Here is a 22,717-nt window from a genome sequence, read left to right as displayed (position 1 = left end):
CAGACAGACAGACAGACAGACAGATGATAGATAGATAGATAGATAGATAGATAGATAGATAGATAGATAGATAGATAGATAGATAGATAGATAGATAGATAGATAAAAAGAGCGACCAACAGAAGACGGACGGACGGATGGACAGATAGACAGATAGATAGACAGAGCGACCAACAGAAGACAGACAGACAGACAGATAATAGATAGATAGATAGATAGATAGATAGATAGATATATAGATAGATAGATAGATAGATAGATAGATAAAGAGTGACCAACAGAAGACAGACAGACGGACGGACGGACGGACGGACGGACGGACGGACGGACGGACGGACGGACGGACGGACGGACGGACGGACGGACGGACGGACGGACGGACGGACGGACGGACGGACGGACGGACGGACGGACGGACGGACGGACGGACGGACGGACGGACGGACGGACGGACGGACGGACGGACGGACGGACGGACGGACGGACGGACGGACGGACGGACGGACGGACGGACGGACGGACGGACGGACGGACAGACAGACAGACAGACAGACAGACAGACAGACAGACAGATAGATAGATAGATAGATAGATAGATAGATAGATAGATAGATAGATAGATAGATAGATAGATAGATAAAAAGTGCGACCAACAGAAGACGGATGGACTGATGGACAGATAGACAGATAGATAGACAGAGCGACCAAAAGAAGACAGACAGACAGACAGATAATAGATAGATAGATAGATAGATAGATAGATAGATAGATAGATAGATAGATAGATAGATAGATAGATAGATAGATAGATAGATAGATAGATAGATAGATAGATAGATAGATAGATAGATAGATAGAGCGACCAACAGAAGGCAGACAGACAGACAGACAGACAGACAGATGATAGATAGATAGATAGATAGATAGATAGATAGATAGATAGATAGATAGATAGATAGATAGATAGATAGATAGATAGATAGATAGATAGATAGATAGATAGATAGATAGATAGATAGATAGATAGATAGATAGATAAAGAGTGACCAACAGAAGACAGACAGACAGACAGACAGACAGACAGACAGACAGACAGACAGACAGACAGACAGACAGACAGACAGATAGATAGATAGATAGATAGATAGATAGATAGATAGATAGATAGATAGATAGATAGATAGATAGATAGATAGATAGATAGATAAAAAGTGCGACCAACAGAAGACGGACGGACTGATGGACAGATAGACAGATAGATAGACAGAGCGACCAAAAGAAGACAGACAGACGGACAGACAGATAATAGATAGATAGATAGATAGATAGATAGATAGATAGATAGATAGATAGATAGATAGATAGATAGATAGATAGATAGATAGATAGATAGATAGATAGATAGAGCGACCAACAGAAGGCAGACGGACAGACAGACAGAAAGACAGACAGACAGACAGACAGACAGACAGACAGACAGACAGACAGACAGACAGACAGACAGACAGACAGACAGATAGATAGATAGATAGATAGATAGATAGATAGATAGATAGATAGATAGATAGATAGATAGATAGATAGATAGATAGATAGATAGATAGAGCGACCAACAGAAGGCAGACAGACAGACAGACAGACAGACAGACAGATAGACAGATAGATAGATAGATAGATAGATAGATAGATAGATAGATAGATAGATAGATAGATAGATAGATAGATAGATAGATAGATAGATAGATAGATAGATAGATAGATAGATAGATATAGATAGATAGAGCGACCAACAGAAGGCAGACAGACAGACAGACAGACAGACAGACAGACAGACAGACAGACAGACAGAAAGATAGATAGATAGATAGATAGATAGATAGATAGATAGATAGATAGATAGATAGATAGATAGATAGATAGATAGATAGATAGATAGATAGATAGATAGATAGATAGATAGACAGAGTGACAGTCTGTGACAAAGCCACAGAAAAACAAAGACAAACAGACAGACAGATAGAGTGACAGACACACAGACAGACAGAGCCACAGACAAACAGAGCGACAGACAGACTTTGGCCCAGACCTATCATGTGTGTACACAAAGACTGAAACTTTTAAGTCTTTTGCCTGCTTAGTCAAAACTGAAGATAAGCAGATAAACTGAACAAACAGATATGACAGACTGATTTAAGGTGCTGACTGTGAATTTCAAAGAGGCGGCTTTAAAGGAGAGGTTGCCAACTATCACATGTCTACACCAGCAGATAACCTTGGCCTCAGCTTTCATGGGGCGTTTGATTCGCGGTGGCCCCTTGCTGGCGCGGGTGAGAAGGAGCACACCATGAAGAGAGGAAAAGTCCCTGTGATGGTGCTGATAGTCACACTCTCGGTGTGTAGTTTCCTCCATCTGTGAGAAACAGCCTATGCCGCTTGCTCAGCAGGAAAACACACACACACACACACACAAGTGGAGGCCTGAGATTCCAATCAGTCCGACTTGTGTTTATTTGTCCCTATCAGACAAAACAAACGGCACATTGTGATATTTATTTACCCAGCTAATGGAAGCAAAGCCCTAAATTACCAGGTGTTGACATCAATCCAAACCCAAATTTGTATAGTATAACATTATGGTGAATATAAAGCAAACAATAAGAGTTGTGCGAGTCATGTGAGAGTTGGGTTCCCGCTTAGATCCTGCCGATGTGCTGAAACCTCCTGCTTGTGGCAATGAGAGAGGTGTCAGACACAATTAGACACCTTGCTCCGCACACTGCGTGGACCAACGTGATACTTGTCTCTTCTCATTTGCAAAGATTTTGCTCAACGGTTCTTTCATCTGCTTCCACAGACCATCTATTTCAATTGGAAACGAACGCGCTCAGACATAACTGAACAGAATTTAGCGAGAAATAGTCCTCAGTTAGGAGCTAAACAAGGCAGGCGTGATTATGGTCTCAGTTGCTGAAGCACAACTCTCCTGAGATTGAGGCGTTTGTGTTCGCTACAAACTTCTAGTGTTTTAAATGCCTGGTGAGTGGTGTTTTGCAACTATGTAAGTTGATACAAATTCAGGTGCACTGAAAGAACTAAAACACAAACTTAACAATTATTATTAAGAGGTTAATATTATAAAGGTACTATAAAAATACATTTTTACTTATTCTAATGTCGACACCAGAAAAATTACTAAATGACTGATCGAAAAATATATATGATGACAAACAAGCCTTTACTGCACTTTTTAACCCTTTTGTGTCAATAAAACAATGCTACAATTTACAATCAATAGCATATTATTGTTATTGATAATAATATTGATAATAATTGTTTAAAATTTGTGTTTCAAATGCAGAAAATGGGAAAAATGTATTTGCTTACAGTCCAAAATAACCTGAGAAAATTATACAAATAATGTAAAAAAATAAAATAAAATAAAATAAAAGAAGTTAAAATAAAGTAAAAATAAAAAATTGTATAAAATAAATGTTGCAATTAATGTAAGATTTTATGCTTAATTAGCAGAAATCTGGGACATAATTTTGCAATTCTAATAGGTTTAAACAATCATTTTTTAAATGTTATTTTATTTTTATTAAGTGTCCCTAAGAGTAACTACTTTTTGTATAAAGTGTAAAACTTTTATTTCCGAAAGAAATGGGAATATTGGAATATTGAAATACCAAATATTTGCCATATTATTATTTTGAGTGCATAAATGCAGGCAAAACTATCAAAAAGGGGTAACTTAATTAAAAATGAATCATCAAGAGGGGGTAATGTATTGAAATAAATACCATAAGAAAATTCACTTTGCTACTTCTATGCTGCATTAACATAGACAAGAATAATATTCTGATTAAAAAAATAAATACAATTTTTCAAAAAAAAAAAAATATGCCTTTCACAATGATAAAGAAAACTCATCATAAGAAAAGCACAAAGGTTAAGATGAATTAAAAGATAATCATAAAATCAATTAGAACTTAATTTGAAATAATTAATACAACTTTTTCTACTTAGACTTTTTAATACATCTATTAAAAAACAAAACCCTTGATTTAGTGTGTTTAGTTGTAACTAATGTAAAGTTTGTGATGTAAATTGTAAATCTTTGACATACATCATTAAAAAAGTAAAAATTGAGATGTTTACATGTCTGTACTGCACTTTAATAATACCACTAAAATCGACATACTCCACATTTCTTAATCTGATTTCTGTTTAGTTTGATTATGACCTTAATCGAATTAAAATAATTTTAAAAATCAATGTTTACATGGTAGACTCTTAATCAGAGTATTGTTTTAATTGCATTAAATCCAATTATTGGTGTCTATGTAAACGTACTCATTGACTTTGTCTTCATTAGTGTTAAAAACACAGATTTCTTTACAACGCATTAAAAAAAATGCATCAAAAACTCTTACATACACATTATTAGATATAAGAAAATTGTAGCAGTTTTAAAACCTTGACCTTTCCAAACCGTGGTAAACGGTGAAACCAGTTATCATCCCATGCCTACTATTAATATATGAAGAGTTCTAAAGCGAACCTTTTTAAGTGCCAACTCTAAAATCTAAATTTTACTCTTAAATCTGTCATTTTTGCAGGCTCATGGGTGTATATTCAGTAACTCACTTTTATGGCAATGAATATGTTCTTTTTTGCTTTTAGTGTGAAATAACTAAATATAAACATGCTACTAAAATACTCATATTAGAAATGTCAAGATTTTGAATCTGAACTCTTCAAATACAGTTGAAGAAGTATTATCCTCCCATTTTTTTTTTATATATTTCCCAAATGATGTTTAACAGAGCAAGGACATTTTTACAATATGTCTGATAATATTTTTTCTTCTGGTTTTATTTTGGCTAGAATAAAAAGAGTTTTAAAAATGTGTTGAAAAACATTCTCTCCGTTAAACAGTAATTTGGGTAAAAATAAACGGGGGGGGGGGGGGGGGGGGTTAGGGGGGGCTAATAATTTAATTTTGACTTCAACTATATGTACGCATGTATGTATGCAAGTAGTGTGCTCAGCAAAATTGAGCACACCCCATTTTAAAAATGGAAATTTTATCCATTTGTCAGTGAATATATGCAATGTATTTTGGTGCATTTAAACAAATCTGATTTATTAAACAGATAGATTTATTAAAATAATATTTTAGTCATCAAACATATTTAGAAATTAAAAGATAAAACAATTAAATTCAAGCAAAATACTGGAAAAACTATTACAACCCATAAAATTTCAACTAAATTTTTCAACTTTTTTGCTTCTCTTGATTTTTGCTCTTTTTAAAATTTGTATTTAATTTTTTCTATAACATATAATTTTGAACTACTAGTTTTTGGACTCAGTTCTCCCTGTGTTTGTGTGGGTTTCCTGGGGGTGCTCCAGTTTCCCCCACAAGTCCAAAGACATGCGCTATAGTTGAATTGAGTAAGCTATTGGGTGAGCTAAATTGTCTGTAGTGTATGTGTGTGAATGAGTGTATGGATGTTTCCCAGTGATGGGTTGCAGATGGAAGGGCATCCGCGGGATAAAACTCTCAGTCCGCTGAGGTGAAACCAAATTAATAAAGGGACTAAGCCGAAAAAAAAAAATGAATGAATGAATGATTTGTGAGAGGTGTACTTATATATGCTAAGCACTGTAAGGATGTGTGATTGTGTTTAAGATCAAATCGTGTAGTTGTAGATTAACCTCAACCAAATGGCCCAACATAATCAACAAAACAATGGTAGATCCTTCACCTCCACATATCCAGCATTGACTCCCCTTTTATGTACTACAACGCAGAAAATCAATAGCACCACATCACATGCCTTTTAATCAAATCTCATTTTCTTAAGTGCTCATTATACACAATGTTTGCGACAGGTCCCAGGTTGTTCATCCGATTGCTCCAGGAAGGCAAAACATATGATTCACATACCAGAAGCATTCACATATTTGCTCTGAAAACACCATCCTCACGCCCTGTTCAAACGCCCCTGGGTTTAACGCAAGAATGTGCCCGAACCGTTTCTCTGTGTCTCTTTCCGCTAGAATGGGAGTCTTTTTTTGGCAAACCCGCCAATTCAATTAGCACCTGAAAGAAAGTGGGCTCCTCAGTGTAATTATATCATCGGCCTAATTGGAGAATTGTGGGAAGCCTTCTGTTGAGCGCGGCTCTTCGGCCTGCTCTCGGTGCTGTAGTTCCATTCCGACTCATTTGTTTTGAACACACAAAAACCGCAGAGGTTGTTGCTGTGATTACACATTAGATTTGGAATTAAAATGACTCATTATGTTGGTCTGAACTCGATGTGCTTTCGGGCACATCAGTCTTGACTTGGACAACGTTTGCAGGTAATAATCAGTTGGTTTTTCCCGCCCTAACAATGGTGCATTCATTTTATAGGTTGCTTTCAAATTAGATGTTATTTGCGTTTTATTGGGAACATAACGTTCATTTTAAGTGATTGATTCCTGTTGGTTTGTGTTTACATTTTAACAATCCATTCTGACAAAATGGCATTCATTTACAAAAGTTGTTTCTATTATTAAAACTGTGATGAATAATTGTATTAAAAAGAAATTTTGAAAATAACTACAATGATGTTTTTACTGTTACAAATACTTAGTAAAAATGCTTAAACTTTAAGGTATGAAAAAAAAATACATTTTAGCTGCTTAACTTAAGAATTTGATGTTTAACTTGGTTATTTGCTGGTTCTTTGTAATTTTATAAAATTTACTATAAATTTCTGAGTTATATAGGGGGTTTAAAGCCACAAAACCATATTATATTATATTATATTATATTATATTATATTATATTATATTACATTATAGGGCTGCACGGTGTCGTAGTGGGTAGCACATTCAGGGTCAGTTGGCATTTCTGTGTGGAGTTTGCATGTTCTCCCTGTGTTCGCGTGGGTTTCCTCCGGGTGCTACGGTTTCCCCCAAAAGTCTAAAGACATGCGGTATAGGTGAATTGGGTAGACTAAATTGTCTGTAGTGTATGTGTGTGAATGAGTGTATGGGTGATTCCCAGTGGTGGGTTGCTGCTGGAAGGGCATCCGCTGTGTAAAACATGTACTGGATAAGTTGGCGGTTCATTCCGCTGTGGCGACCCCGGATTAATAAAGGGACTAAACGGAAAAGAAAAAAAAAATGAATGAATGATTATATTATATTATATTATATTATATTATATTATATTATATTATATTATATTATATTATATTATATTATATTTTATTTTATTATATTATATTATATTATATTATATTATATTATATTATATTATATATCAAAACTATATTATATTTCTGAGTCAAAATGGGGTTTTAAAAGCAGCAAAATAAAATTTTATAAATTTTATAAATATCAAAAATATATAAATTTTATAACATTATTTAAGGATCACATTGCAGATCCAAAATAATATGTAATTGTAATCTTACATAATTCTCTACACTTTATTCTCTTTTATATAACTGCATTTTACCTATTTATCAGAAAGAAGTTAAATAATAATACATTTAATAATAAAATAAATTTAATAATAAAGTCAAAAATAAATATGTGGTTTCATTTTTACATAAATATATATGTTAAACTGTTTGGCAACTCTTTTCCCAGAGATGGGTTGTGGCTGGAAGGGCATCTGCTGCGTAAAAACATGCTAGTTAAGTTGGCGGTTCATTCCGCTGTGGCGACCCCAGATTAATAATGATAAGCAAGCTGAAAAGAAAATGAATTATAGAATAAATGTTTGGCAACTCAAACAAGATCGTTATTTCACCCAGATTTTGACATTTGTTTTTTTTGTTTTTTCATCTTCGAAACATTAAAGCTTTAAGTTTCAGTATATAAAATCTGATTTGTAAGTAGACACCAAAATGTCGGCTTAAAAATTTATTGTAAGAATAGATTTTCTGAACAAATCAGATTAGTGGAGCACATTATACTGTTAAAAAAAAAAATAAAAAAATATTTCACCTTATATATTTAGTAATTGTTTGTTTATTTCATGTTAGTGCTGTATAATTATTTCAGAAATGCAGCAGCAACTTTTGAGTAAATATATTTTTCTTTCTTTCTTTTTTTGCAGTGTATGAACGTAAAAAAGAGAGAGGGAGAGTGAAAGACAGAGAGAAAATATATAAAGATAGATTTGAATTTCACAGTAGTAACACTTTGGATGAAAACAGGTTTAATTGTCTAGAGGCACAAGCACATTATATTTTGCCCTCAGTGAGTTCTAAACAGTAAACTTATTTATCCTTAACACAGCAAATTTGTGTGCCATCAAGGGTTATTTGAGTGCAGCTGAACCCAACAGAGCTGAATAATGACCTAAATGAATGCACACAAACACACTCACAAAATTCAAAAAAATTATGTTAGTAAATATATATATATATATATATATATATATATATATATATATATATATATATATATATATATATATATATACACACACACACACACTACCGGTCAAAAATTTGGGGTCAGTTAGATTTTTATATGTTTCAAAATAAGTTTATCCTGCTCACCAAAACTGCATTTGTTTTTGGTTGTAAAATTGTGAACTGTTATTGACTATAAAATAACTGTTAAAAGTAGTTTATAATTTGACCATTTATTCCAGTGATTTTAAAGAAGATTTTTCAGCTTTATAACCATTGTTTCATTATTATTAATACATTATTATTATTATTATTATTATTAATGTTAATATTAATAAAAGCAATAATGACTGAAGTAATAATTTCATTTTAAACTACATACAAGAAAGTATTTAACATTTTAATAAATATTTAACAATTTAACAATCGTTTTTCAACATTTAATAAATGGCACCTTTATTATTAAAAAAATTTTTATTTAAAAATATTTTTTTTTAAATCTGAACCTAAACTTTTGACCGATATTGTATATTTGTTACAGTCTGAACAATTGTTACTGACAAATTTGAGGAGGACATTTAGAGGACTAAAATCTAAGCAAATCCAATTTTTTTTCTCTCCCAAGAATCCTAATTTAGCAGATGTTTGAAAGTGAAGAGAAAAGAAAAAAAATTACTTTGTAGGTGACTTTGATCTTTACAGCGGGACTGAAATGCGAGAGTCTGTGAAATGGCCTGAGTGATTACCTTTGGCTGTCTTTTCAAACACTTATCAAACACTTTTATTTGAGAGATAAAACATCCTAAACGCATCATAAACATCTCCGAGAAGTAATTAGCTTGAGCTGGAAGCCCATTGGCCGCAGGTGCTAATGGACCGAAGTCAACAGAACGATAGGAAGCCGCAGCCATGCGGCTGTGACCCCTCCGGCTCGGACATCAAACTACGTGCCATGAGGTCAGTATAAACCTTTTTATTCGCCCTCACAATTGCACTTTTCATTGTCTCAGCGAGAAACCCAGAAACAATTAAACTCCCACACCAACAAACGTAATTCTGCCGTAATCAAACGTAATTCTGCACCACAACAAAAGAGCTGTGAAAAATGAGACGGCCAATGCAACATTCACATTTGGCTTTCAATGCAACCTGATAACATTATGAACTGCCGGTTTTGTGCAAATTATCACATTTCAGCATCATTAAATAACACGAAACCCCCCCACGTTCAGGATGTCAGATTAAAAGGGTGCAAATGTGGCAGGACGTGCCGCTCCAGATAAGCAGGACCGCGACGGACTCTGTCTTCAACAGCACGTCTTCATCCCAAATGAAATTAGCGCTTAGTCTGTCTGAGCAACATTAAAAAGGCACGGTGCTACGCAATCATCTGAAAAGCATCTGGACTGAGTGATTTGTTCAATAGGCTCTGCCATACCAGCTCCATATGGCGAATTCAATGGCCACCGTGCGATATCGCACCCGGTCAGGGAGTGGGGAGATAGGCGAAATAATCAAACACCGAAAAAGAGAAAACACAAAGTCATTATAAGACATAAGGGATGAGACGGAGGCAGACGGGGATTCATTCCCCCAGTGGGAAGGCTAAAATGGAGAGGAGCTGTGCGCTCCTATCCTAACACCCATATAACACATATTCCTTTGCTTTCAAAGGCTGGTATGCATATCGGGATTATTCCTACAAGGCAACTCGCCGACAAAAGATATTATCAGTGCCACTGGGTCGCCAGAGGGGATGGAAATGACATCAGAGGTAAGGCGGACAATAAAAAGGGGTGAGAACTCGGTTGAGTCCAGGCTACAGCCCTGCGTAAGCTGTTTCATCCCCAGCATATCTGATATCAGCCCTTAAGACAGAGTCCGTGGACGTGGCAGACAACTGGCGACGGAGGAAGAGAAGGGAGAGGGATTTCACCAATAAGGGGGCCCGTGCAACCTTCTCACTTTCACAGCAAACTCTTTCCAAGCAAACTTCAGGTGTCCCGCTTGAATTATACCAACGTTAATATGAGAGCATAACTTATGAATCACTCTGTGCTGGCAGGGACCAGCGCCAGGCTGACAATTAAATGTTGTAAATTCGACGGCAGTGGCCGCTTCTACTCGCTCCTGAAATACGGTGGCATGCTTTTAAGGGTGATCGATCTTTAAGCGAACTTACCATGCAAATCATCAGAGCCTAAAGTGAACTTGAGGCTGATAAGAATGAACACGTTCTGTATTCAGGCCACCACGAGTTACTCTACTACGCTAATCTGCCTGAAGATACTCAACCCGTCAAACCTTATTGGTTTCCCCAGATCTGCAGAGCCCCCACTGATGTTTCAATTGGTGGGTTTTGGTAACCACTCCCCTCCATTGCTTTGTTTCCGTGCCCCAGTTTTCGATAGTAAACAGGCACGTTTTAACATACTGTAGTAACGTACTATTGCAAATTTTGGACAAAAAAAAGGGAACATTTTCTTAGGTAAAAAAATAATATGGTGTGCATTTTAGGGATATAACAGAATACATGTGTATAAAAATAATAATGCACTTACTATCAGGCTATGGAAAATTCTGAAATAGCAATAGCACTTCGAACATCCCATGTGCATTGCGTGTCTAGACCTGACCATCTCCCACATCCATACACATCTCATCCACACCAACAGCCAGTCACAAAATACTGAGACTTTTTCCCCGAATAAAATGCTCATATGGTCAGCTAAACACAAAACAACCAAATGCATCTGTCTTTATCATTTTAGATATTTTCAAAAGTGAACTAAATACATTTCTGCACGGTATTGTTTGCCTTTTTTTATCATACAATATTTATTGGCTTATATAAGGCTGTATTTAAAGTAATATAAATCGTTTCAAGTGTTCATAAAATTTGTAGAGCTTTTCTGACAACCTACTTACAGTCAAAACATTAAATATCAATACCACCGAATTAACTGTGAGTAACTATTGTAACCCTGCAATAATTAAAATCGCTTCATTTCGCAGTTGTGCAGCTTTGAGAACATAAGAAGGTGATGATTTGAAGGATTTTCTTTGTGTCTTTCCAGGGAAGCAGAAATGCCCAGAGGGTCGTAGGTACAGCCATAAAAATGGTTTATTTGTTTCCTGAGCACATTTAGTGCTTATGTTTCCATCGGAAGCCTTTATGGCATCGCAATAATATTTATGTCCAAGACAGATGGTTTCCTTTGAGTTACAATGGGATTGTATTTCTGTTCATGTATTGTGGTTGCACAAAATTTCTCCTGCAAAATTTATTGCTTTTGGAGATGATTTGTAATGAAGTCTGAGCCTGAACGGTTATTAATTTACTTGATGAACGACTGAAGAACATCCAGTTTTTAATTTACTGTAATTATTTTTTAAAAACTGCAGTCATGAAACAGACAGAAGTAAAGAGCATTTACGTTATTACATTGGGGAATCGTATGCATCTTCAAACGAAATAATGACAGAAAGAATAAATGTAAACAAGTTTTTTTAAAGAACATTTAAATATTAAATATAAAAATATGTTATATATAAAAATTTAATTCTTAAATATTTACTAAAATTTAAAAAAACTGCTTTCTTATTGTATGAAGTTTCAAATTAAAGTATTACTCCAGTTATTATTGCTTTTATTACTTTTACATTATTATTATTAATAATAATAATAATAATAATAATAATAATAATAATAATAATAATAATAATAATAATAATAATAATAATAATAATAATAATAATAGAAAATATCTCTGAAGGATGTGATTCTAAAGACTGGAGTAACAAAACTAAAAATTGATCATTAAAATCACTGGAATAAATTATTAAATTAATATTAATATTAAAAAATACTTTTGAACAGTTATTTTAAAGTGCAATAATATTTCACCATTTTAAAATTTTTACTTTATTTTTTATTAAATAAATGCAGCTTTGGTGAGCAGGAGAAGCTTATTTTATAACATTTAAAAATCATACTGACCCCAAACTTTTGATCGGTAGTATATATATAATCAAGAGAATATACATACAAATGTACCAGGCAAACATATTCCACTTTCTAGAAAGTTAAAGTGTAACTTATGTAGCTATAAAAGCAGCTATTCTATTCAAATCCACAATAAATAGCACAACAGCTCTAAACCCAACAAAAGCTCCCTTCCTAATCCTGAAAAGGAAAGATTTATCTGTCCATTAACTCATGTTTTTAATCACATTTAGGATTATTGCCTCTGCTTCATGCTTCAAAATTTTGGCAAACCTAAAAAGAAAGCTAGCTGACAGAGAAAAAAAAGCGTCGTCTTTTTCCTGCTTGACTGACCACATCCTAATTCATGCTATAGATGGCAAATACTAAAGAAGAATTGTAATATTAATTAATCACCCTATTAAAAAATGTTGCATTTCCAGTTTCGACTTGCATTGGTTTCAATGTTTATCTTTACGCCACTTTTTACAGTCAGAGCGATCAAATCGGGAGGACCAATAATAATTAGTTTCAGTTAACTACAGTTTACGGTGATTCAAGCAGAGCCTGAGGGGAAGATACCTTCGTTTCCTGCAGACTCCCTGAATGGTCACGGGACTGCTTTGAAACTGGATGACACTGGTTAGTGGCTCATTGTCTATTATACAAAGTAGGGCTGTTCGCCCATTAGCACCTCTTTGTAGTAACTGCTCAAGGTGTGACATGCAACTTGTCACTGGAGCAACGTGAGCGTGCCTGCAGTTTCCCTGAGTCACATGAGAGTTCAAAGGATTGGAAACAATGGCATACGCCCAACTGCATATTCAAAATGACATTTTGATTGCAATACAAATTAAACGAACAAGCGTTGCATCACTATTTATATCAAGCATAATTAAGCCCTGGTTTACATCTGGTATTTAGATGCGTGTTTGCTTGATCACATCAAGAGTGGATGAGTGAAACATACTGAGTGTTTTTCGCCCAAATCTGACCACTTTCTAGATTTTATTTTCAGCCTTTTGAGAACTAATATTGAGAAATAGGTTTGTATAATTTACCTTAGGATGATTTTGCAATGTGTGAATCTGCAATAGTCGCATCGATGGATTATAGCTGATCAGGTACAACTGTTCAGAGCATATGACAATTGTGGAGTCATTTCAGTTTAACAAAAATGAAAGTTTATTAATTGCATGTGTTTTTAAGGCATGTGGCTGTGCAAGCACTTTAAACGGGTTCAAAGCATCTGGGAACAAAGAATTGTTACTTTTGTAGCTTTAACAAAGATTGATTTTAGGGCTGGGTGATAAAATCAATATCAGTATTTATTGGCCGAACACCATTGTCAATATCGATAAAAAAAGTTCAGTATGTAGCTAGTTTCAGTATGAAGTGCTATAGTTTTATTAAAATGTGGCTGCTAAGCACACACATTAGAAGCAATGTAAATAAGCTTAGGGTGTCTGTTTGCATTTCCAAAGAAAAAGCGCGCTTGCAACGTTCACGACTAGTTTTATGTAATGCGTGTGCATTTTTTAGGAACACCTAGTTAAAAAACATCTGAACTTTTTAGAATGGCCCGAGTGCTAGAACTAACCAATCTGCTTCACACTTTGTATGGAATATACACATTTCAGTAATAATGACTAATTACCTGCAAGCACATGCTTGCACTTATCACTTCAGGTCAGAACAACACACGTGAAAATGAGTGCCGCATAGCAGCAGTGAGGAGATTGTAAATAAAAAATGATTTAAGGATGTGGCCAGAGTTGCTTTTTGGTTTCTTTTCTTGTGCATCCCAGCAACTAACACCATCTGAAAGATTTTTTAGCATAGGGGTTATGTATTCAACTAACTTTACAATTTGTAATGTTGCAATATGTATTAGATTTATTATGGTTGGTTTCTTTACCTGAAAGCTCAGATTTGATTATCATAAACTGATTTGTTCACAGATTTGTTTACTCTATCATTATTATTGACACCTTACAAATGTTTTTCTACCTTTACCATTGCACACACTTTGTAACATTTTATTTATATAGTTTAAGAGTCCCTTTAACACTTATGTTTATCATTTATGTCTTCATTATTATAAAGAGACAAGCCATTTTGTTTACATATTTTGTTTTTGACTATTAAAACTCTTTTTTAAAAGTCTTAAAATGTAAACAACTTATAAAAAAAAACATCCTATTATGTAAATAAGTTGTCATTTAATAAGAATATGTCAATAACTCCATTTTGACAAAAATGTCAGATAGAACCTTATAATTCTAAGGTGACGATATCGCCTAGTCCTAATTGATTATGAAGACAATGAAGACTTTACAGCTTTATTGTATGCTTGATTGTTTTATTTCTGTACCTGAATGCTGTTTAGACTCCTTCATATGCTCTGCTGTATTTATCTATGCTTGTAATGTGTTTATTATATTTTATGCAGATGCACTTCCATACAAAACTGTCCCAATCAATCTAAAATGAATAATTCTTCCCAAATAGATATATACAAATTATGTATTTGGTGAAATATCAAAATATTAATTGCAGAAAATCTAAAATTGCAACGTACATTTTTCCCAATATCATGCAGCCTTAATTTACACAAGAGAAATGGTAAATGTTAGAGGTTTGCAGATACAGCAGCTTTCATTTCTGTTTTTTTATTAGCACAAAACTTCAGTTCAACACTGTGTTTGTGTTAGAATCTACTTTCATTTCCACATTCAAACAAAACTTTGCAGACAGCGAAGTTTAAATCTTGCCAGGCTAGCGTGCCTCAACAAAACGTACCATAATATTTAAGAATTAGGTCAGTAGGCAGAGGGGAGGCAGTCTTTCGTGGCGGCTCAAATGCATTCAACCACACGAGATCAACAAAACACCCAAATATGCTTTTAACTACTTCTAGAAGTAGTCAAACGTGGACAAACTTTAACCAAGGTAACTCTTAAGCTTGCAAATGATCACTTTTAATCAGATTGGCAAAAATGGACTTAATACCAGTGCCAAAAAGACAATACAACCACATTATCTGGGTTTGCAGATTGATCTGCATGTATGTACCCAGTGTTTGCTAGCCAGAAGTTCACTGTCGGAATAGGAATTACTTGATTGACTAGCGGCTGACACTTTGTCCTGCTTCTTTGTGATGACCTGTTACTCCAGCTGCCCTCTCATCCCCTGCAATGTTTGCTGCCCCATGCACGCGATCCCACTCCCGGCTGCCAGCAGTGCGCTTGTCCGCCTTGCCGCTTCGCTGCACCCTCTCATCGCATTACTTCTGCTATTCTAACTTTTCCATCAATTATGCACAAGAATAACTGAGGCCTGGCCGCAGCAGATACATAAAAGAAAAGTGGATGCCTCCATGACTTCACCGTCTGCCAGCATGTTCCCCCGACCAGTGATACTAGTGCCAGAGCACCAATGTGCATGGTTGTGCTGCCATCACATGAGTCTGGTTTATGATGTCTCCGCTTCTGTGGCTTAAAATCTGATTTGTGTATTTAAGGGTTGGGTTGTGTAACTAGAACATTCTAGAACTTATTTACTTTCTTGCAATACTAGAATGAAACGTGTACAAATCAATAAACTTCACAATTTTGAGATTTTTTAAAGCACAATTTGGAAGAAAATCAGTTTAAAATATCAAAACAAAAAGAAACCCAGCCCCAAATCTCCTGCTGTTCCGTTGAAAATACAAAATGGAAGCAAGTTTGAAAATGGCCGCGTTTACACTCCTGTGTTTGCGAGACAACTACTGGTAGACTAGTCATTGAGACAAAAAAGGCTGGGTTCCTAACTCATACATGAGGAAAACGTGACGAAGGTGTCATTACATGACTAAAACTATGCAATCTAATGAACTGTGGTACAAACAACAGGACTGAAAGAGCAGTGAAAGAGAAGAGATTCTCCTACAAAAAAATAACAATAATAATTTCCTGCAATATCGAAAATCACTGACCTTTCAGTTTTCAGTGACGGCCACATTGACCTCATTTTCTCAACATTGCGTGTGAAGGTTTGTTGGCTAGACTTGACTTTGAGATCGCAAACAGCGTTTAATATTTTATGGGTCCCAATGCTTGAAGCAGACTCAAATTTGTAACAGGGAAATGCTTTACCACGTACCACAGACTGATAATCTGCTATTAACGGCTCCACAATCTTTAACCAAGAATGTGATGAGAACGTCTAGATTACAAAATGTTTATTTCGACCTTTAACTCTTTTGTTTTTGTTTTTTATACGTGTTAAGGAATCTGTAGTATTCAAAACCACCAGCCAAACTATTTATATCAATTAACAGAGTTTATTTAAAAAAAAAAAAAATTAAAAATGTATTAAAATAATTACATTTTTTATAAAATACAGCATTCCTTTTTATATTTATCTATAAGTTGATTTAAAAAATGTCAATAAAAAATGTAAAACTTTATATAATGTCATTATATTTTCATTCATAAATTATTTGTTAAATGTAAAACGATGTTTCAGAGTGTAATTTCGTTTCTCTGCGGTATTTAATTGACAATCTGACGATTCTCTTGGACAGCTACCACAGCCATAATTGCAATATGTTCGTAATAATGCAGCCAAAGCAGCTTAATGGCAAACAGCGCTTTTGAAAAGATGTATGTCCTTCAGAACTGAACAAAAATATTCACCATCCAATTTTTTAATACTCTGAATGGGTGAAATACTACACGGAAAGCAGCTTCAAAGAGTCCTTGCACGTTCTTTCTGTATGAGAAAGAAAGATGAAGGTATTCGTCAGCCAAAAGTCCTACATTTGTGCAGGTGAAAGCAGTTTTAAGGTTACACACCAAGTTCAAATCTGGGAGACAAGTTTTTCGAGGCTTCTCTTTCTCCCTCTTTCTTGGTTTCTTGTTCTTTTTTGTTTTCCTTTCATACTAACCCTTGCCAAGTCAGTCCATTTTTATTAGCTTAGCCTGTCGAACAAATGCTTCCTTCATTATTTCTCATTGCGATTAAATGTGCCGTAATGAAGGGCACAAAGAGCAAACTGCTCTGCACTTTCGCGGCGAAAGAATGCGCAAAGTAGTCATTACCGCATGCTACATTTTCCTCCAATTCTTATCAAGGAGGCTTAGTAAACTTTAGGGTCTTTTCAGGAGCTTTATCAGGTCATTAAGGTCTGAAGCTGATTAATATGAATGGTTGTTGAGGTCGTGGCTCTCCGAGGGAGACAGAGAAGGGTGAAGGGGTTCAGAGGAAGTGTTTTGTATCTTTACACAATGGGCCGATGACCTCCTAAGCCCTTTAGTGCCTCTCTCTTAATACCTTCAGCCGGGCCTTCAAAGACTCCAGCAAAGACATTTCACCACTCACAGTTTAAAAGCGCACACAGTATGAGAAGCTTACCTCCACAAACACAGAGAGCCGAAATGCATCAGTTATCATCAAAAAGTTCAGAGAGGACGAGCAATCGCTGTGATGAGTCAAGCGTGAATTCGTCAAATGAAAAGAAGAACGGTTAACTTTAATTTTAAAACGAGACACTCCCAGGATTCTCTCAGCGATGCAATCATGACAGTTTATTAGCGTAACGCTGAAGGAAAGGGGCCCGGCACCTCTTGGTGTGTTAGGGGTCATCAAACAGCAGGATGTTCTAGTTACCCTGCAGGAAAAACTTTCTCTCCGCTGGAGTGAGTCTTCCGATACCCCAAATCTTTTGAGAGCGCCAGCACACCACCACAGAGCCCTGGAGGGTTAATCGAGATGGGGTGCGAGTGTGGGACTCAAACAGAGAGGCCTGCGGTTCCCATCTGTAAGTCTTTCCATTCTTTAGCCGGTCTATATTTCCTTCTACAAGCCCTCCTGTATGCACTTCCTGCATGTAAGAGCCTAAATACTTTAAACTCTGGCAAAGATCCACTAAGACAGGAACAATGGCACCCTTTCACGTGGCCTGGGAGAAGAGCGAGGTCTTCAGACCAGTCAATATTTGGACATGATTTTTTTCCCCCCATTTAAAATCCAAGCGGAACCAAGCAGCAGGAGGCCTGAAGTGCCAGCGAGGGAAAAGCAGGGTAAACATGCAGAACAATGCCAACTGAACACCACACAATACCACTGAACAGCTATCACAATATCAACTGGCCACAAACCGCAAACCATGGGCTTTGTTTTTAAAGTGGGGATTAAAACTGAGCCGGCACAAAAAGGAAACCATTTGAGGTCATATTGCGCAAGCTGGAGTTAAGAGGTGAAAAAGAGATGGCTTTACAGGGGATCCATGACATTTCCCATTTCTGTAGCGCAGAAATGAGACAACCGAGAAAGCGTTTAAGTGTGAAATGTTACAAAAAAAAAAAGTCCAAAGAGGCCGAGTGTGCTATTCACTACACCACCTGACCAAGAAGGCTTCAAAAACTGTAGGGAAAGTGCCACATCTGTTATTGAGAGATTTGAGAGGCATTATCAGTGATTAAAACAGGACTCCGTCAGAATGCTGAAATCCCTTTCCCCAGCTGTTAGGTCCATTCGACAGACCTCTTTGATGGACAGCGGTATCGGCTTCCATGGCACCACATACACAAACAGCCAGAAGATTAAGGTAGGAATTCAATACTGATTCCAGACTGATCCTGCCTATCAACAACAAATAAACAGGTTTCATTTTCGACACAAGACCTATTTCAAGTTTAAATTCCAGGAACTAGCAGACAAAAAAATTATTGACAAATGAATATATTTGTAATGTAGATCACATATCTGGATTACGCAAACACTACTTTTTTCAGGAAGGCAGGAAACAATAAGCTCTCTATCTCAGTCCAATCCAAGTAATGCCTGTGAACGAACACATCTCGGACTAAGAAATGACTAATCTGAGAAGGAGCTGGGAAACTTCCGAGGAAATCTGCCAACTTGAATTGAATTTGTAATTGCAAACGGCATAGGCCGCATTGGACCGAAGCAGAAAAAAGAGCCCCCAAAACCCAGTGAAGCTTGTAAGACCACCATATGTAGAGTAAGACGGAGGCTTACATATGAATGGGTCTGCTGCAAATCTCAGGCCAAAAACTAAAGGAGCCATTCCCCCCTAAATCCTCTAAAGAATCTCTATAGACTCCGCCGTACTCACTCATGTGAGAACACTAGCAATCACTCAGTATGTTCGCCACTGCTTTAAAGTGCAATTGCTTCGCTTTTAAAATAACGATTAAAAGATAAGCAGGCCCGCATGGTTTGAGTGAAAAAAATAATAATAAACACTTGTGTTTCTTGTTATTATAGAACACTGTTTTTCATTAACGGGCATTGAGCAATTAAGAGCTTCAATTAAAGCTTTAATGTAGGCAATCTATCTGACAAATTAATATTTCATGCCATGGCTATCTACATCTTTGAGTTGGACTCTTGCACAGCTGTTTCTAATGTTCGTAATTTAGGCATGTTAATGAGCGACATTACCAGAGAAAAACGCAGCTATATAAAACAACACAATGAACCGATCAGGCACCTTAAAAGCTACCTAGAGATTGGTGTTTGGAGGGTCAGATAGACTTAATCAATGTTTAAATGAACAAGGACACGATCGGATCGATGAGCATGCACATTCTGATCAGGAAGTAACTTGTTTTTGGGGCTTATGAGTGACATTGAGGGCCCCAAGGTCTTGCCAGAGAGTGCTGCTACATTATACAGCACAGCCAGATTTGAATTAGGCCACTGGGTGAGTGCATGAATGTGAATGAGAGATACTCATTTGAACTATCTCATTTATTTGCTAGAGGGGCCTCATTTTGCCCGGACAAAACACAGGCAGGGAGCCTCCAACACACACACTGATATATTCACGACTGCACAAACACACACTTGTGCCAATCTATAGAAACAGGTCTCGCCCTCAAATTCACCCTCAACGGGGCTCAATACTGTCCGACGATGGTTAACCGCAGCCTTGTGCTGTTATCACTGAACGTGTGACCCCTGCATGCGCTTCTCTCTCATGAGCATGCACCCAACTGGGCATCAGCCACATCCAAAATGCTTCTTTGGGTTTGACCCATTGTGTAAAGCCAGCATGGGGCTGGGGTGCAGGGCAGAGAGAAAGCCCCATGGCAACTGAAGAGGGACAACCGAGAATGGGGATGAGCTGGAATCACAGCGCTTTCAGGAAACTCCAGACTTATGAAAAGGAGAACAGTGAGCCTGATGTAATTGCTAAATAAATATATTTCATATACATATGCCATTTTAGCACATTATTCTAGCAATATGTAGTCATGAACACTAATAATCACTGACATTTAACACAACCATTCTAATAACAATCATCAAACCAACTTATTCAAGTACATCTCGCATTCAGAATAATGCTTACTTCTCTTGATGCTATTTTTCATTAACACCATTCACTGAACAGAAAGGTTATATTGCCTTATTATACATCCTTTGTTGAAATCCATTACTAGCTCATTCTAAGCAACGCATTTTTATAAATGCCTCAAAAGAAATATGAATTGCGAGAACTGTGCTCTTTTAGAATTATGATAACAGACAAAACCGCATTCAAAAAAGTAAATTGGATTTTATAGAACAACGAGCCATGATATTTATTTCTAATGATGTTTCTAGAGGACAAGGTCTAGGACAAGCTGGTGACACAGGGCAATGACTTTTCACTTTGAAAGAGCAAAGAGCTCGCCTGTCAGTCTGACCAAACTTAAAGAAACCTCTTTCATATTAATAATTCCTAAAAAATGTCAGCAAAATAAATTCCCTATATATATATATATATATATATATATATATATATATATATATATATATATATATATATATATATATATATATATATAAAGGCCAATAGACTAACCACTCGCATACTTTCGAAAGCACTTTTTGATTACGACCATATATAAAATCATGATCTTATATTTGTTACAATGTTTGCAATTTTTGTTAAGTATTTGTGGCTCATTTATTTTCCCAATTTGCGTGCGGCAATTTGCCAATTTACTTTAAAATAAGAGTGCCAAACGTTTGAATGTGCACGCTTGCGTTTAGTTAGAAGTTTTGCGCCTGTAATCTAGCTTTGTTATGACTGCTGTATCACCAATGAAACTTATTCAGACGATACCGACGGCTAGACGAACCTGTTCAGTTCGCCGCCGCAGTGTAGGCTATACTTCGCTCTCGGTTTCCTGCGCACTACGGCGTTTCCAAATGACAGAAGTGCAACGGTGTTTTACTGTATTTACTGCGCAAACAACTTACTCACCTTGGGTTTGTTCGGTTCCAGAAGACAGCGTAGCGATCCGCCACAACCTTAGACGCCGGATCCAGGCCCAACACAGACATCCACAGGCTGCTAAACAGTAAATAAAACATCTCCACCTGCGGCATTTCTGAAAGTTTCAATCGCAGTCCCCTTCAATACAGCGATCCGGTGATGACGAACTGCGCTGTTGTTCTTGAATATCCCACGTGCGGAATCTTTTCTCTTTAACTTATGTTTCTTTTACTGTACAAAATACGATGAGCTATACCACCGCAGTGCGAGGAATGACAGATTCGCAGTACTTACATGTAAATTACTAGAAGAAAGAGTACGAAGCCGGTTAATGCGCTCGCTGTCTGTCAGTAGTCCGACCTGATAATGCGTTCATCTCAAGCACATCCTTTCGTGCGATTGAGCGAGTTAGTTTCCCACGAGGTAAGAAATAATTAGACAGTTTTCAGGTCCTTTGAGTGTTCATCTCCCATTCCAATAGCATGAAGGTGTTCAGCGCGGTTGGTCACTGCATGTAGTTAGTTGGAGTGAATGAAAACTGCAGCGTATGTCCACTGGCACCTCATTCTCCAACATCTGAATGGAAACCTGCGCTCTGTGTGTGCGGTCAGACCTGACGTTCACAGACTGAATTTATGTCCTGAAGCGCTGTCTTCAGATTAGGAGACCAAACTACCTGTCTGGACGAAATGCACAAAGCGCAGTCAAGGTTCAGTGGTGAGATATAGTCCACAACAGTACGCTTCCAAGCTGAGTTGGTCAGAGTGCTTGAGCCATGCTGTTTCAGAAGGAGAGAGAGGGAGAGAGAGTACAGTTCCAGCGCTCGCACTATTTCTCATTGGTTTGCATTTTGAATGATGGGCGGCTCGGTTACAAAAACTACAACCCGCCTCCGAAGGTGGTAGAACCGCTTTTTTATGGCAGTGTAAGCCTGGAGAATATGTTCCCAGGGTGATATCACCGTTTACGCATTTTTGTCTTTGTTTGTTTGCTTCTGAAAGCAACAGCGTCCTTGACAATTTAAAATAT

General features: G+C 36.6%; 1 protein-coding gene across 2 annotated transcripts in view; it reads right to left on the bottom strand.

Moving 5' to 3' along the window:
• The window catches only part of efna5a (ephrin-A5a), a 90,961-nt gene extending 68,463 nt beyond the window's left edge, over positions 1-22,498 (bottom strand). For both annotated transcript variants that reach the window (XM_087301141.1, XM_087301142.1), the window contains exon 1: positions 21,677-22,498. In XM_087301141.1, coding sequence (XP_087157267.1) covers positions 21,677-21,801 — 125 coding nt within the window. In that variant the 5' untranslated portion in view covers positions 21,802-22,498. The remainder of the gene's footprint in view (positions 1-21,676) is intronic.
• Positions 22,499-22,717: the final 219 nt, after the last annotated feature.

The sequence above is a fragment of the Danio rerio genome, chromosome 21 (assembly GCF_052040795.2).
Source record: "Danio rerio strain M-AB ecotype USA chromosome 21, GRCz13ab, whole genome shotgun sequence".
NCBI classification, from domain to species: Eukaryota; Metazoa; Chordata; class Actinopteri; order Cypriniformes; family Danionidae; genus Danio; species Danio rerio.
The sequence above is the reverse complement of the archived record's forward strand: the minus strand, read 5'-3'. Positions and strand labels throughout refer to the sequence as shown.